At 42.5% G+C, this 15,908-nt stretch overlaps 1 protein-coding gene across 11 annotated transcripts in view; it reads left to right on the plus strand.

Annotated features, from left to right (window-relative positions):
* ep400 (E1A binding protein p400) overlaps nucleotides 1-15,908 on the plus strand; it is a 244,722-nt gene that overhangs the window by 73,253 nt on the left and 155,561 nt on the right. For all 11 annotated transcript variants that reach the window (XM_072240806.1, XM_072240814.1, XM_072240809.1 and 8 more), the window contains 3 exons: nucleotides 7,021-7,436; nucleotides 13,234-13,536; nucleotides 14,964-15,149. In XM_072240806.1, the coding sequence (XP_072096907.1) occupies nucleotides 7,021-7,436; nucleotides 13,234-13,536; nucleotides 14,964-15,149 (905 nt within the window). The remainder of the gene's footprint in view (nucleotides 1-7,020; nucleotides 7,437-13,233; nucleotides 13,537-14,963; nucleotides 15,150-15,908) is intronic.

A 15,908-nucleotide genomic window follows, 5' to 3' on the forward strand; every position in this document is an offset into this window, starting at 1 on the left:
ATACCTCTATCAAATCTCCCCTCATTCTTCTACTCTCCAGGGAATAAAGTCCTAACCTATTCAACCTTTCTCTGTAACTGAGTTTCTCAAGTCCCGGCAACATCCTTGTAAACCTTCTCTGCACTCTCTCAACCTTATTTATATCCTTCCTGTAATTTGGTGACTAAAACTGAACACAATACTCCAGATTCGGCCTCACCAATGCCCTATACAACCTCATCATAACATTCCAGCTCTTATACTTAATACTTTGATTAATAAAGGCCAATGTACCAAAAGCTCTCTTTATGACCCTATCTACCTGTGACACTTTTGGGGAATTTTGTATCTGTATTCCCAGATCCATCTGTTCCACTGCACTCCTCAGTGCCTTACCATTAACCCTGTATGTTCTACCTTGGTTTGTCCTTCCAACGTGCAATACCTCACACTTGTCCATCTGCCACTTTTCAGCCCATTTTTCCAGCTGGTCCAAGTCACTCTGCAGGCTCTGAAAACCTTCCTCACTGTATCATCAGCAAATTTGCTGATCCAATTTACCACATTATCATCCAGATCATTGATATAGATGACAAATAACAATGGACCCAGTACTGATCCCTGTGGCACACCACTAGTCACAGGCCTCCACTCGGAGAAGCAATTCTCTACTACCACTCTTTGGCTTCTTCCATTGAGCCAATGTCTAATCCAATTTACCATATCTCCATGTATACCTAGCGACTGAATTTTCCTAACTAACCTCCCATGCGGGACCTTGTCAAAGGCTTTACTGAAGTCCATGTAGACAATATCCACTGCCTTCCCTTCATCCACTTTCCTGGTAACCTCCTCAAAAAACTTGCTTCAAATTTTGAGACAGAGAAGTATTGGGTAAGGCAGGATCCAAGACCTCTGGCCATGGAAAATATCTGGCAGCTTTCTGTCTCTAAGGATATGTTTGACATGTAAAACCTGAAAACTTGGCATTTTTTCATCAGGGGCCATCAGGATCTATAGTAATCTGCACATTTGGGGAGTGGAAACCCTTGTAGTTGAGGAGAAGCTGCAGTAGTAAATGGCAGCCCTTATGGATGTATGACAGTAGTCATTGGCTTCCAGTGCTCTTGGATGGTCAACAGCGCTATTACTTCCTCATCCTATTGGGGTCCTTGCTGAAATCAAATGAGAGGAAGATGTCCCTTCATGAAAAAAGGGCCTGGGTGATCTCTCTGATGCTGAGTGGCAGCTGCATGAAGTAATCGTATGATGAGCAAATTGTCATGATCTGGATGGAAAGGCCAGTCCAGGCGTGAAAGCTTGGCCAAGGTCTTCTCACAGGATGCCACATTCCCTGGCGATGACTGCCTTCGGAAACTCCAGTTTACAAATAATTTGTCTATCAGAGTTACTGGGTGAGATATGACATCTGAAGAATCTGTTGACCAATGCTCCTTGCAGATCAGTAAGTCTCTGCCTCATCCCACATGGAGTGGCCAGTCACAGCCATAAGTGGAGGTTGATCATTGTCGTCATCGTTCGTGCCGTGTGGAATGACGTGGGTGATGATGGTCTCATAACCGTGATTTATGATATGCACCACCTGCTCCCATGGCTTCATGTGATCCTGATTGGGGAATAAGCAGGTGTTACACCTTGCCCAAGGGTGATCTGCAAGCTAGTGGAAGGAAGGAGCACCTTACATCTCCTTTGATAGAGACGTATCTCTACCCAGCAGGTTGATAGGTTCTTGATTAGTAAGGGTGTCAAAGGTTATGGGGAGAAGGCAGGAGAATCGGGTTGAGTGGGATAATAAATCGGCCATGATGAGATGTTGGAGCAGACTCGATGGGCCAAGTGGCCCAGTTCTGCTCCTCTGTCATATGGTTCAATGTGGCTAAACTATGATGTTGGAAGAAATGCCAATTCAGCACTCAGGATGTTGGAAAGTGTTTTTACAACCTGTGGCCAGTTACGAAGTTGTGTTGGATCACCTGCTGTACACTGAACATCCCTTATAACAGTGAGGAAAACCAGCCATGCAGAGCAGTGTACTGCTAGTTCTATGAAATTTATTCCTTATGGTTTCTAAGTTGCAGCAAGGACAAAATGAAATTGTGTGAATATTAATGGCATTGAATTTGTGTCTGGTGTTAGAAAAAGTCAAACTCGGTAAAGAAGAAAGTGCATGGAAAAGTCCTGTCCAATTTACTGTAGGGTAACTGGATTTACAGATGAAAATGAATAATGTGTGGTCCAGTTTCTAGCATTGTGTGCAATGTAGTACCTGTTCTATGACTGTTGACTTGCATCAGCTTAATGTTCCCAAGCATTTCCTTCATGATTCTCTAACAGATCTCTTGTGATCACTACCTACATCTTGCCGCTGCTTGCAAGGAGTCTGTACGTTCTCCCCGTGACTGTGTGGGGTTTCTTCAGGTGCTCCGGTTTCCAACCACAGTCCAAAGAACCATAGAACACTACAACACAGAAATCAGGCCATTCAGCCCTTCTAGTCTGTGCCAAAACTTTATTTCGCTAGTCCCATTGACCTGCACTCAGTAAGACATATCGGTTAGTAGGCTAATTGATTAGGCTAGGGTTAAATCGGGGACTGCTGGGCAGTGTGGCTGAAAAGGATGGAGGAGACTGTTCTGTGCTCGGTAAAGGAAAGGTACGTCGCATCTGGAGTTTCACCGGTTAGCGGACGATTTCCCTCCACGCCTCTCTGATGTAATGGGACAATGATGTACGAGGCAAGTTACAGCAGTGGTTTGCCATTGCCTTCTGCCAGGTGAGTTTCTAAAGAGATCACCAGCTCGTAACCCAGCACGGATGGAAAGCGTGCAGGGGAGCCAGTTGGATTTGAATTCGGGATCTTTCGTTCCGAAGTCCGGCACTGATGCCACTACGCCACCAGCCGGGTCTCTGTGCTCAGTAAGTAAATAAAATTTTAAAAATAAACTCCTAACATAATTTTACTGAGTCAAGTTTGTTTAATTTCATTTCCTCTACACAAGTGTAAAGGAGAACAAAATAGTTCTTACTCTGGATCTGGTTGATAAGATAAAGAACACAATAATAATAAAAACCACAATAAATATAAATACATAAGTTAGCTTGCATGCATAGATTGATTGTATGTCCATAAGGTGACACTAGGTACAGGCGTTTCTGTACGTAAGGTGACTTGACAGGAAATGGTAAAGTAGTGGTGTTGGGTAGGTGTGGAAGAGTGAGTTAGTGGGTGGAGGTGTTGATCAGTCTTACTGCTTGGGGAAAGTAATTGTTTTTGAGTCTGGTGGTCCTGGCATGGATACTACGTAGCCTCCTCCTTGATGGGAGTGGGACAAACAGCCTATGAGCAGGGTGGGTGGGATCCTGAAGGGAGCGTGGTATTTGGTCCCTTGCTTCTATACTCGCTCTACACAAAATCCTGGCAGTCTGATTCCGGTGACTTCTTTCCTTTGCCTTGGAAAATCTTTCCCTTCTGTTCAGCTTCCTCTCTGAATGGCATGGTTGCAGCTAAAAACCCAAGAGATAAACATAACTTTAGCATAAATTGTCTTAGCCTTTACTGATGTGAATTGTGAATTTATTTTCTTTTAATCCTCCTCATGGGATTCAACCTGGGCATTTGAGGCTTTATTGCATGGTGAATATATTGTGCATTATATAGTACCATGAATTAAGCTAACAGCCACTGGCAACTCTTCTTTTTTCTGCAGACTGGTGAATGCTGCGTGTTTGGTACTGGCATTAAAGGGAATGTGGGAGATTTCTGTCTGGGTCTGATCTGTGTCTGCCAGTAAACTCAATAAAGCAATTTTGTAGCATTGTTTAGATTCTCTGGGAATTTTCTGTTTCTTTGATTTTTACCTAATAAACTCCTGGTCTGATTTAACAAAAGTGTGCGTTTCTCTCTGCAGCATGGCATCGTGCACTGTTGAACATTTCAAAGTGTGATCTGTAAATATGCTTTGGTAGCATCTTATCTTCCTGCGGTGTATGGAGTAGGTCGCAGCAGTGTCAGTACTGTACATTTTAGAGAAAAACTCAGTCAAAGACTGCCAGGACAGCAATTGCTGACTTACAGAATGGAAATTCTACCAAGGAGTCTTGCCTTCTCCAATGTGCTGAAAGGGGTCTGTTTACTGCTGGTCATTTGGATTTAAAAGTTGGTTTATACCATTGAACTGCTTGGAATTTTATGACTTTTCTTCTGGTGTGATTTTACAGAGAATCAACATGTACAGTGGTGAAGGAGAATGTTTTGCCTATAGTACCAGTGATGATTCCTGAGAGAAATTATCCAATTAGTTCTAAATCTCTGACCTTTTCCGTGCAGTCCTGCACATATCTCTGATTTGCTCTATAACAGGGTTTCCAACCTTTTTTATGCCATTTACTGTTAACCGTGGGGCCTATGGATCCCGGCTTTATACCAGTACTGAAGAATGTGTTTCCATCCCCCTTGTCTGCTTGTGTTCTCCAGATTATTAATACTAACTACAAACTGTCCTAGTCAGTTCACTTGTTCTTTCGTTAATCATTGTGAATTTGTATGTCTGGTTACTGACTCACTTGCCGTGGGAATATTTCTTTCATTTAGAACGTACAACAGTATAGCACAGTACAGGCCATTTGGCCTGTGATGTTGGGCTGACCTTTTAACCTACTCCAAGATCAATCTAACCTTTCCCTTCTATATAGTCCTCCGTTTTTCTATCATCTATGTGCCTTTCTAAGAGTTTCTTAAAAGCCTCTAATTTATCTGCCTCTACCACCACCCTCGGCAGCACATTCCACACACTCACCACTGCCTGTGTAAAAGATGATGTTATGCTCTCACCAGAGCTCACGTGCCAGCTTAGCTCATTAGCTAACCCTTCTAACAGCTCCATGACTCAGCGGTGAGCAGACCACATTTCTAAACAATATATGTCTAGATTCGGTATGATTTGGGCTTCAACCAAACAAGAATGTTGGGAATTCCAATTAAAGGAACCTCGATTTGAGCGAATGCTGTGGATATACTGCTCATACACAATTATCGGTCGCCAGGAAATATCAGATCGTGCACCAGCATAAAATTATAAAGAAAGTATATTTACCAATTTCATCTTTATCAGTTAATTTAAAAAAAGGAAAAAAAAATAAAAAGGCCCATTACAGTTGAAGCAGTCTAAATGTGCACTTAAACGTTGGTGCTCATTTCTGTAGTGGTTGGGTGTACCACTTTACTCACAGTGCTGAATTCTCATCACCAATCACAGGTAGAACTTCCCTTCATGGACTACTTCGTCTTGTGAACTACTCCTTGCATTCAGTTCTCCCCTTTGGATAGGATTCTACAGGCATCTTCCCTGATCTGCTCCTCTTCGCATGTCCCTCCAAAAGACCATAAACCTGACTACTGTCCATCAGAAGTCTCTTTCTACCCAACTCTTCAAGAACCTGTTCTCCATCCCACCATCCTGATTGGCTGACATAATATTCCTACGTCGGACAGCATGGTTCCTTATCTTTAGCCGAAACCAAAACACTCTCACCAGCAGGGCACACACACACTACTTTTGCATAAAACTGCTAAAATAAAATGCCTCACAGCATAGCGGTAGAAATCTTAATCAGGGCATTACAAAGACTTTCCTCCAATCACCTTAAAGTTATAAATATGAGAAAATCTTCAGATGCTGTAAATCGAAAGCAACACACAAAATGCTGGCGGAACTCAACAGGTCAGGCAGCAGCAATGGAAGTGAATAAAGAGTCGATGTTTCAGGCCGAGACCTTTATTCAGGACTGAAGAAAAGTCTCTGCCTGAAACATCAACTGTCCAATCTATATATATCGCTAAACTCCTTCAATCTGAGTAAATGTATGCACGATCTAAAACTTCAGTCAGCTCCATCATGGACACTAGCCCCTGCCCCCAGCATTAAGGGCATCTTCAAAAGGCGATGCCTTAAAGAGGGGACATCCATTATCAAGGATCCCTATCACTTAGGGCATTCCCTCTTCTCTTGCTACCATGATATAGGAGCCCAAAGACACACACTCAATGTTTTAGGACCGGCTTTTTCGCCTCCACAGTCAGATTTCTGAATGGATACGAACACTATCTTTTTTTTTATCCTTTTGTGCTACTTATTTAATTTATTTTTCATAAATATAGTACTGTACATTAGGCATATATACTGGGTCCCTAGAACTTTTATGTATTGCTCTATACTGTTCCCACAAAAAAAAAGAAAATTCCTTGACATGTGAGTGATGATAAACCTGAAGCTGACATGAGTTTCTGTTGTGGGCTGTGAGTGGGAAGGAGGCGGGGAGAAGAGAATCATGGTCGGGAAAAGGGGAAGGGAAAGGGGAGGGAGTGGGAAGCACCAGAGAGACATTCTGTAATGATCAATAAATAAATTGTTTGGAATCAAATGACCTTGCCTGGTGTCTCGGTGTTGGGTGTGGCTGCACCCACACCACCCCTGCTCCTGGCACTCCTCCTCTATCCCACTGCGGTCCACCCTCACTATCCCAACATTCTTTGCTTCCTCCACTTTGTAAACTTGCTCTCTGCTCCACGTTGACAAATGCAACACAGTGTAAAAGTCTTAGGCATCCTAGCTGTATATATGTGCCTAAAACTTTTGCATTGTATAGTGAACTTATTGCAATTTATAGATTTTTTATTATATATTACAATTTTCACAGCATATGCCGGTGAGGTTAAATCTGATTCTGATTGATAATTGAAGGCAATATATCCTGAATTGGACAGCTAACTGCTACCACTACCTAACCATTGTTTTATGAAGACCTTGCATAACCTCCTTCCCTTTGCATTCTCTGCTTCTTTAAAGCCTATGATTATGTAGTTTTGATGTTTGGATGTGTTTCAAAGCCTGGCACTGTGTGTGGATATTTTTACATTTTGCTGATAGCAGTTGTTCACCATTTACTAGATGTAGTTGAATGAATTCAGACAAGAACAAGCATCACTGACTGCATGTCCTTTGTGTTTAAACTTCTCTGCAGGTGGAATGCCGCCCACTCCTCAGACGATACAGCTCACGGGCCAGAAACAAAACCAACAGCAGTACGATCCCTCCAAAGGGCCACCGGTGCAGAATGCTGCCAGCCTGCATACGCCTCCACCTCAGCTGCCTGCCAGACCTACGTCAATACCATTGACCCCAATCCCAGCCGCTATTCAGTTGGCACAACAGCACATGGTTGAAACCCAGCTCCAGCCTCAAGCCATCCTCCAGGCTCAGGCCCCGGCTCAGAACCTCCTTCAGGTCAAGAGCCAGCCGCAGCCCATTTCCCTGTCTCAGTCTCAGACCCAGCTCCAGTCTCAGCTCCAGCAGCAGGTACAAGCTCCTCTTCACGTACCAATGCAAACTCAGCCATCAGCACAACTTCAACAGTCACAAGCACACCCTCCACAACAGGTAAACATTCTGCCTCTTTGGATCAAATTTACTTGTGGCAATGAATAATGCTTACTGTGCAACATAAATAAACCAGATTTCAGCTTTGTTATAATTTAGAATGCACTTGCATTTTATCCTTCGCTGTTTTAAAAACAACAAAAGCTGCTTTTATGATCTTTTTGGCTTCCTTCTTGCCCCTTCTCTTCTCACCTACTTATCACTTCCCTTTGGTGGTAGTCCTCATTTCCTTTCTCTCATGGTCCACTCTCCTGTCCCATCAGGTTCTTCCTTCTCCAGTCGTTTACTTTCTCCACCAATCATCTCCCAGCATCTCACCTTATCCGCACTCCCCCACCCATTCACCTCACTCCTGACCTGGCTTCACCTACCACCTTCTAGCTTGTAGTTCCCCCTTCCCGCCACCTCCTTATTCTAGCTATTTCCCCCTTACTTCCCAGTCCTGATGACGTAAGTAAGTAAATTTTTATTGTCTGAGTGCATATATATCATATACACAACCCTGAGATTATTTTTCCTGTGAGCATACTCAACAACTCTATAGAAGAGTAACTATAACAGAATCAATGAAAGATCGGCCAGAGTGCAGAAGACACAAACTGTGCAAATATAAATAAATAGCAATAAATAACAAAAGCCCTTAAAGTGATATCATTGTTTGTGGGAGCATCTCAATAAATGAGTGCAGTTATCTCCTTTTGTTCAAGAACCTGATGGTTGAGGGATAGTAACTGTTCTTTAACCTGGTGGTGTGAGCCCTGAAACTCCTGTGTCTTCTACCTGATGACAGCAGTGAAAAGAGAGCATGGCTGGTTGGTGGGTATCTCTGATGATGGATGCTGCTTTCCTACGACAGCGTTTCATGTAGATGTACTCAAGGGTCTTGGCCCAAAACACCAACTCTTTATTCCTTTCCATGGATCAGGAGCTGTCAACCTTTTTTTAAAATACCCTGGACCCCTACTATTAACCGAGGGGTCTGTGGAGCCCAGGTTGGAAATCCCTGCCGTAGATGCTGCCTCCCCTGCGGAGTTCCACCTTGTGTGAATTACTCTGGATTTCCAGCATCTGTTGAATCTCTTGTGTTTATGTTCTTTTACGATCTGTGACTCAAACTATTGCCAGTTTCCACTTTGAATGCAATGAAAGACATTGGAGTTGATGTGCGAAGGTGGCAAGGAGTAGTTCACAAGATGAAGTAGTCCATGAAGGGAAGTTCTACCTGTGATTGGTGATGAGAATTCAGCACTGTGAGTAAAGTGGTACACCCAACCACTACAGAAATGAGCACCAACATTTAAGTGCACATTTAGACTGCTTCAACTGTAATGGGCCTTTTTATTTTTTTTTCCTTTTTTTAAATTAACTGATAAAGATGAAATTGGTAAATATACTTTCTTTATAATTTTATGCTGGTGCACGATCTGATATTTCCTGGCGACCGATAATTGTGTATGGGCAGTATATCCACAGCATTCGCTCAAATTGAGGTTCCTTTAATTGGAATTCCCAACATTCTTGTTTGGTTGAAGCCCAAATCATACCGAATCTAGACATACATTGTTTAGAAATGTGGTCTGCTCACCGCTGAGTCATGGAGCTGTTAGAAGGGTTAGCTAATGAGCTAAGCTGGCACGTGAGCTCTGGTGAGAGCATAACATCATCTTTTACACAGGCAGTGGTGAGTGTGTGGAATGTGCTGCCGAGGGTGGTGGTAGAGGCAGATAAATTAGAGGCTTTTAAGAAACTCTTAGAAAGGCACATGGATGATAGAAAAACTGAGGACTATAGGAGGGAAAGGTTAGATTGATCTTGGAGTAGGTTAAAAGGTCAGCATAACATCATGGGCCAAATGGCCTGTACTGTGCTATACTGTTCTATGTTCTAAATGAAAGAAATATTCCCATGGCAAGTGAGGCTTGTCTGGTGTTCTCCAGATTATTAATACTAACTGACTACAAACTGTCCTAGTCAGTGTACTTGTTCTTTAGTTAATCATTGTGAATTTGTATGTCTGGTTACTGACACACTTGTTCGAAATTGATACTGTAAGATGCTGCCGGCCTGTTTCCCTTATTTGGTGGCGCAACAGGCGGTGGGGAAGCTGCATCGCCTCAATTGTGGTAAGGATTAGACCTCAAGCTGCTGGAGGTTGTACCTTCAACTCACGGGACATGTTGCTGAGGGTGTTGGGCTACATATGTGTGTTTTTTTTGCATGACTATGTTTGTTTTTGCTCACTATTTTGAATGTGCTGTGTATGCTTTGCAACTTGGCCCCAGAAGAGCGCTGTTTCATTCAGTTGTATCCATGTATGTTTGAATGATAATTAAACTTGATTTGATTTGATTTGATACTGATTTGATCTTGGAATCTTGACATTGTAACAACTGATCTAAGTCCATCAAATCTGTGTCTATGGAGAGACAAGAGAGTGCAGATGCTGGAATCTGGAGCTGGAAGTTCTGGAGGAACTTGGTAGCTCAAGGGGGAGGGAAGGAATTATCGTCGTTTAGGGAGTAAATCCTGTACAGGATTGGGGGTAGAGAGGCGAGATGGCCAGAATAAAGAGAAGGGGGAAGTGATGAGACAGGAGTCTGCGGTGATTGCTGGGGTGTAAGGTGACAGGCAGTTTGTGCCGGGGAGGGGAGCAGAGGTGGAGTTGGAAAACTCTGGTCGGTAAATGTGGCAGCAAGGGAGTGTAATGGTCGCACAGTGCTTCACAGTACAGGCAACTCAAATTCAGTTCCCTCCGCTGCCTAGAAGCAGTTTATGCATTCTGCTTGTGACTTTGTGGGTTTCCTCCGGGTGCTCTGGTTTCCTCCCACAGTTCAAGACGTACCGGTTGGTAGGTTAATTGTCGTTGTAAATTGTCCTGTGATAAGGCTAGGTTTAAATCAGGGAATTGCTGGTCAGCATGACTCGAAAGGCCAGAAGGGCTTATTCAACGCTGTACCTCAATAACTAACTAAATAAATAAAATGGGTTATTGATAGATTGAGGCAGACAGGGTGGGGAAATCTTTTAGTTCTTTGGTAGTACAACCAATTAATCCCACTTTATTTCTCTTTTCCTCCCAAAAAAAATACAGTTTTAAAAAATTGTGTACACATTAACTTGGGTGGCAGGATGGAGATGTGTTTCTACCAAAGGGGATGTAAGGTGCTCCTTCCCTCCACTAACCTGCAAGCCACCCTTGGGCAAGGTGTTGTACCTGCTTAGCCCTCCCCCCTACCTCCCTGATCAGGGTCACATGAACCAATGGGAGCAGGTGGTGGATGGTCGGATGAGCATCTGGTACATATCACAAGTTCTGGTTATGTGACCACTGACAGCAGGCAGACAATCTCTGAAGAATATTGATAATGGCTGGGGTCACCCGTCTTGTAAAGACACTTCCCAGAAGAAGGCAATGGCAAACCACTTCTGTAGAAAAATCTGCCAAGCGCAATCATGGTCATGAGACCACGATCGCCCACATCATACGACACGGCACCTAATGATGATGATGATGCATCAACTGTTTAGCAAAACCTTATTTGAAGTCTTGAGTCCATAGTCACCATCTTTCAGGTTTGACATTCCAAATCTTAACCATTGGATTAAATTAAAACATTCGGCACTAAATAATAAGTATTTTTTCTGAGTACTAAATACTGCAGCTGTTGGAAATGTAAGATTTAAAGTATATTTATTATCAAAGTATGTATATCATATACAATCTTGAGATTCATCTTCTTGCAGGCAGCCACAAAACAAAGAAACACAATAGAACTCATAAAAAACCCTGTACACCACAAGCATCCAATGTGCAAAAAAAAATTGTGTACACAATTTTTAAAAAAGCAACCAAACAATGCCCCGACCATTAGCCAGAGTGTCCCTGCAATTAAGTCCACAGCCACGTAACCAGTTCAGAGCTGCAGCCAGTCATGGAGCTCGATGACTGCAGGCCATAGCTGCTGAGCCTGCTTCAGCACTGAGGCGAGTGCCGATGACTGCAGGCTGTAGCTGCGGAGTCAGTTCAGTGCTCAGGCATGTAAAGCCTCACAGAGTAGTGAGCTGAATATCAGTTTGCCCTCCACCCTCTGCCTCAATACCTTAATGCTAGACGCTTAGGTCAGCTAAACTTTGGTTCATTTATTGCTCTTGGGCCTTAGCCCCACTGCTTCAATCCAGCCCCAAGTTCACTCCAGCAATTGCCACCGCGGCTGTGTCCAGTTGGCTGAATATTTCAGGATACCACAAAAACGCCAGGTCATACAGACAGTTCAGAAGCACACCTAGTGGAAAATTACAGGCTGTGGTTTGCAGTGATTACAGTCCTGAAAAAGTATATTTAATAGAATTGTTAGTTGTATTTTTAGCTACCTGCAAAGCATTGCTGACCCACGCTATCTTTGCAGGAAGAGATTATAAAAGAAGGTGACAGAAATACACAGTGGATCAGGCAGTGTTTGTATAAGGAGAAACAAATTCAATTCTTTGTCAGAATAAGAAAGAAATAGAGATTTGGGCTAAAGGTTTTAAGTTACAAGCTTACACAGTTTTGGATAATCAGCCATTCCATTCTTGTATCTCATATTTTTAGCATTAGGGTTTTAACTCTTCCACTGGCAAGTCTGTTTAATTCATCACCTCTTCCCCACCTACATCACTTATTGTAGAGTCAGTGAGTGATTAAACATGGAAACAGTTCCAGTGACCCTACACTGACTATCAAACACCCAATTATACTGACTGTAAACTACCCTTTCCTCAGACTTGATCACAAATTACTTTTCCAATTTCATTGCCCTGTCTGGTCCTTTGGGAATTCAAGATTGTTTAATCTCATTTCCTGCACACAAGTGTAAGGAGAACAAAATAGTTGTGTTTCAGATCCAATGTAGCACAAAAAAAACAATAAATAAAGAACAAGTGAAGTCAAGTCAAGTCACTTTTTTATTGTCATTTCAACCATAACTGCTGGTACAGTACACAGTAAAAACAAGACAACGTTTTTCAGGACCATGGTGCTACATGAACAATACAAAAACTACACTGAACTACGTAAAACAACACAAAACTACACTAGACTACTACCTACCCAGGACTGCATAAAGGGCACAAAACAGTGCAGGCATTACAATACAATAGCAATAATAAAAAAAGTATATAAATACATTAGAAAGCTTATATTCATAGATTGGATGGCATTATAGCATAGCGGTTAACACAACGCTTTACAGTACAGTACAGGTTCAATTCCCGCTGCTGCCTGTAAGGAGTTTGTATGTTATCCCCATGAGCTCGTGGATTTCCCACCGTCCAAAGACCTACTGTTTGGTAGGTTATTTGGTCATTGTAATTTGTCCTGTGATTAGACTAGGTTTAAATTGACGGGTTGCTGGGCAGCATGTATTGTACCTCAATAAATAACTTACGATTGTCTGTCTGTGATGTGACGCTAGACTGTACATAAGGTGACCGATGGGAAACAAATTAGTGGTGGAGTTAATGGGTGGAGGAGTTGATCAACCTTACTGCTTGGGGAAAGTAGTGATTTTTCTTTCCCTGGTTATGAAATACTTCCACATATGTCCCTCTCCTGTAAAACTTCAATGAAATTCATTTTGGATTTTCCTTTTTGTTCCTTGATTTGGTATCCATTCCGTGTTGCATTGCCCTGCATTCTTCAAATATGTTTGTGCAAGTGTTTTGGCAGTGTAAACAGTCCAATTCACCAGTGAAGTTGCAGCTTGTGTAGAATACTTGAATTTCTCTTTGTTGTTGTGTATTCTTTGATTTCATCTAGACTGTGACATTGATGCGATCAACAAGTGAGACCGGCCAAGCGTGCCAACGACTCATAGCCAACTCACAGCCTACCTCATCTGTGCCACAAGTGACCCTTTCAGGGACAGTTTCCTCTGCTCCTGCACATCAGCCGTTGACTAATAGGCCAGTGTCGCCGATTTTGCAGTCCAAGCCACAGGGGTTGGTTACCTTATCTGCCGTAGCTCCTCCGAAAGCCCAAGTGGTACTACAGAATTCGGCACTAGCTTCACAGGAAAACACTACGAATGCACAAGATAAAGTTGTTGAACAAGTGAAACAGGTGGGTATGGTGTTTGTAGTTAAGGCCTTTAACTGTGTCTCAATTACAGTGTTTGTCAACAAAAAGAATGCAAGAAATGGAAGGAGGTTAGGCTCTTCAAAGGCTTGTGTCTGCTCCATGTTTAGTAAGATCATGTCTGATCGTTTACCTCACTGACCCTTTATCCCTTGCGTTCCTTGGTATTGAAAAAACTTAAACAAGAACGTGGTTAAGAAAGCATATGGCATACTTGCCTTTATTAGTCGAGGCATTGATTTCAAAAGTCAGGAAGTTATGTTGCAGCTTTATAAAACTAGTTGGGCCGCATCTGGAGTATTACATACGGTTCTGATTGCCCCATTAGAGGAAGGATGTCGAGGCTGTGGAGAGGGTGCAGAAGAGGCTTACCAGGATGCTGCCTGGTTCAGAGGGCATGTGCTATTATGAGAGGCTGGATAAACATGGGTTGTTTTCTCTCTGGAGTGGCAGAGCCTGAGGGAAGATCTGATAAAGGTTTATAAGGTTATGAGAGGCATAGATAGAGCAGACATCTAGTATCTTTTTCCCAGGATTAAATATCTAATACCAGAGGGCATGCCTTTAAGGTGGGAGGGGATAATTTCAAAGGAAATGTAAGGTGTAAGTTTTTTTTCCCCCACACAGAGTGATGGGTACTTTTTCCCTGAGTTGAAATGTCTAATACCAGAGGGCATGCATTTAAGATGGGAGGGAGTAATTTCAAAGGAGGTGTGAGGGGTAGGTTTTATGCTTTGGAAAAGCAAGAAGGGAATTTGCACATTTTACTTTGTTTGAAATGCGGGTATGTTTAAATGTGGATGTTGCTGGAATGGTATTTGTCCGCGTTAGGCCTGTGTCCCTCTGAGCCTTTCCAATCCAAGTACTTGTCCAAATAGCTTTTAATAGTTGCTTCCACTATCTCCTCTGTGTGGGTAAAATATTACCCCTCGGATCTGTCTTGTATTCCTTCTTTTTCACATTAAACCTTTGCCCTGTACTTTTAAACTGGGGAGAAAGATTCTGACTATCTATCCTATCAATGCCCCTCATAATTTTATAAATCTCCGTAACAGAGGTTCCCAGCAGTTTTTTTATGCCTTTCACCCCTACTTTTATCAGAGGCGTCAGTGGAACCCAGGTTGGGAAACCCTGTCCTATCAGGTCACCCTCAGCCTTTCCAATGAGAAGAAAAGTATTTTATCTAATTTCTCCTTATAACTACAGCTGTCCACCATCAGCAGACAACATCCCTGTGATTCTCTTTTGCATACTCCCTATTGCTCCAACACTTTTCAGGTAGTGTGGTAACTCAGACTGTACACAATACTCTGTGATGTAAATACTTGAGTTTCTAAAGTGAGCCAGCACTTTGCCCAACCTCTCATCTGTCCGTATCCTGCTAAATACTCCTTCACTCGTTTCACTTTTAGGAAAACCAGATACACCAAAGGATTTCGGAGCTGAGAAAAGAAGGGTTGTGGTCAATGAGAAGGCTACCACGACTCCAGGAAGCACCCCGGCCAAAATCTCACTGGGACTACTTGCTGGAAGAAATGCAGTGGATGGCGGCTGATTTTGCTCAAGAAAGGAGGTGGAAGATGGGCATTGCCAAAAAGGTAATTGTGTGTCCGGCCTCAAAGAACCAAAGAATGTGTGTTTATATATCCTCGTGTGCCTCCCTCAGGTACCACAGTAGTGTAGCGGTTCACATGACACTATTACAGCTTGGGGCTTCGGAATTAAGAGTTCAATTCCGACGTCCTCTGTAAGCAGTTCGTGCGTTCTCCCTCATGATCGTGTGTGTTTCTTCTGGGTGCTCTGGTTTCCTCCCACAGTCCAAAGATGTGCTGGTTGGTAGGTTAATTGATCATTGTAAACTGTCCCATGATTAGTTAAATAAATGGGTTGCTGGACGGTGTGGTTCATTGGGCCAAAAGGGCCTGTTCCATATTTATCTCTAAATAAATAACACATCCAACATCCATTGAGGTGCATTTGCTGATGTCGTATTGGGAAGCACAGCAATTCAGTCAAAGTAAATATGGGTTGAAATTAAAGTTCCAAGTAAATTTATTATCAAAGTACATGTATGTCACCATATGCAACCGGGAGATTCATTTTCTTGCGGGCATTCTCAATAAATCTATAGAATAATAACCATAACAGAATCAATGAAAGACCACCCAACTAGGGCATTCAACCAGAGTGCAGAAGACAACAAACTACAAGTACGGAAGAAGAAATAATAACAACAAATAAATAAGCAATACATATTGAGAACATGAGAATGGGAGGAAAATAGTGTTTGGAAGCGTCATTGGTAATAAAAATATTAAAATTAATCATTGTTCCTCTTTATGTTGTGTGGAAATACA

This window comes from Mobula birostris, chromosome 22 (assembly GCF_030028105.1).
Source record: "Mobula birostris isolate sMobBir1 chromosome 22, sMobBir1.hap1, whole genome shotgun sequence".
In the NCBI taxonomy this organism is placed as follows: Eukaryota; Metazoa; Chordata; class Chondrichthyes; order Myliobatiformes; family Myliobatidae; genus Mobula; species Mobula birostris.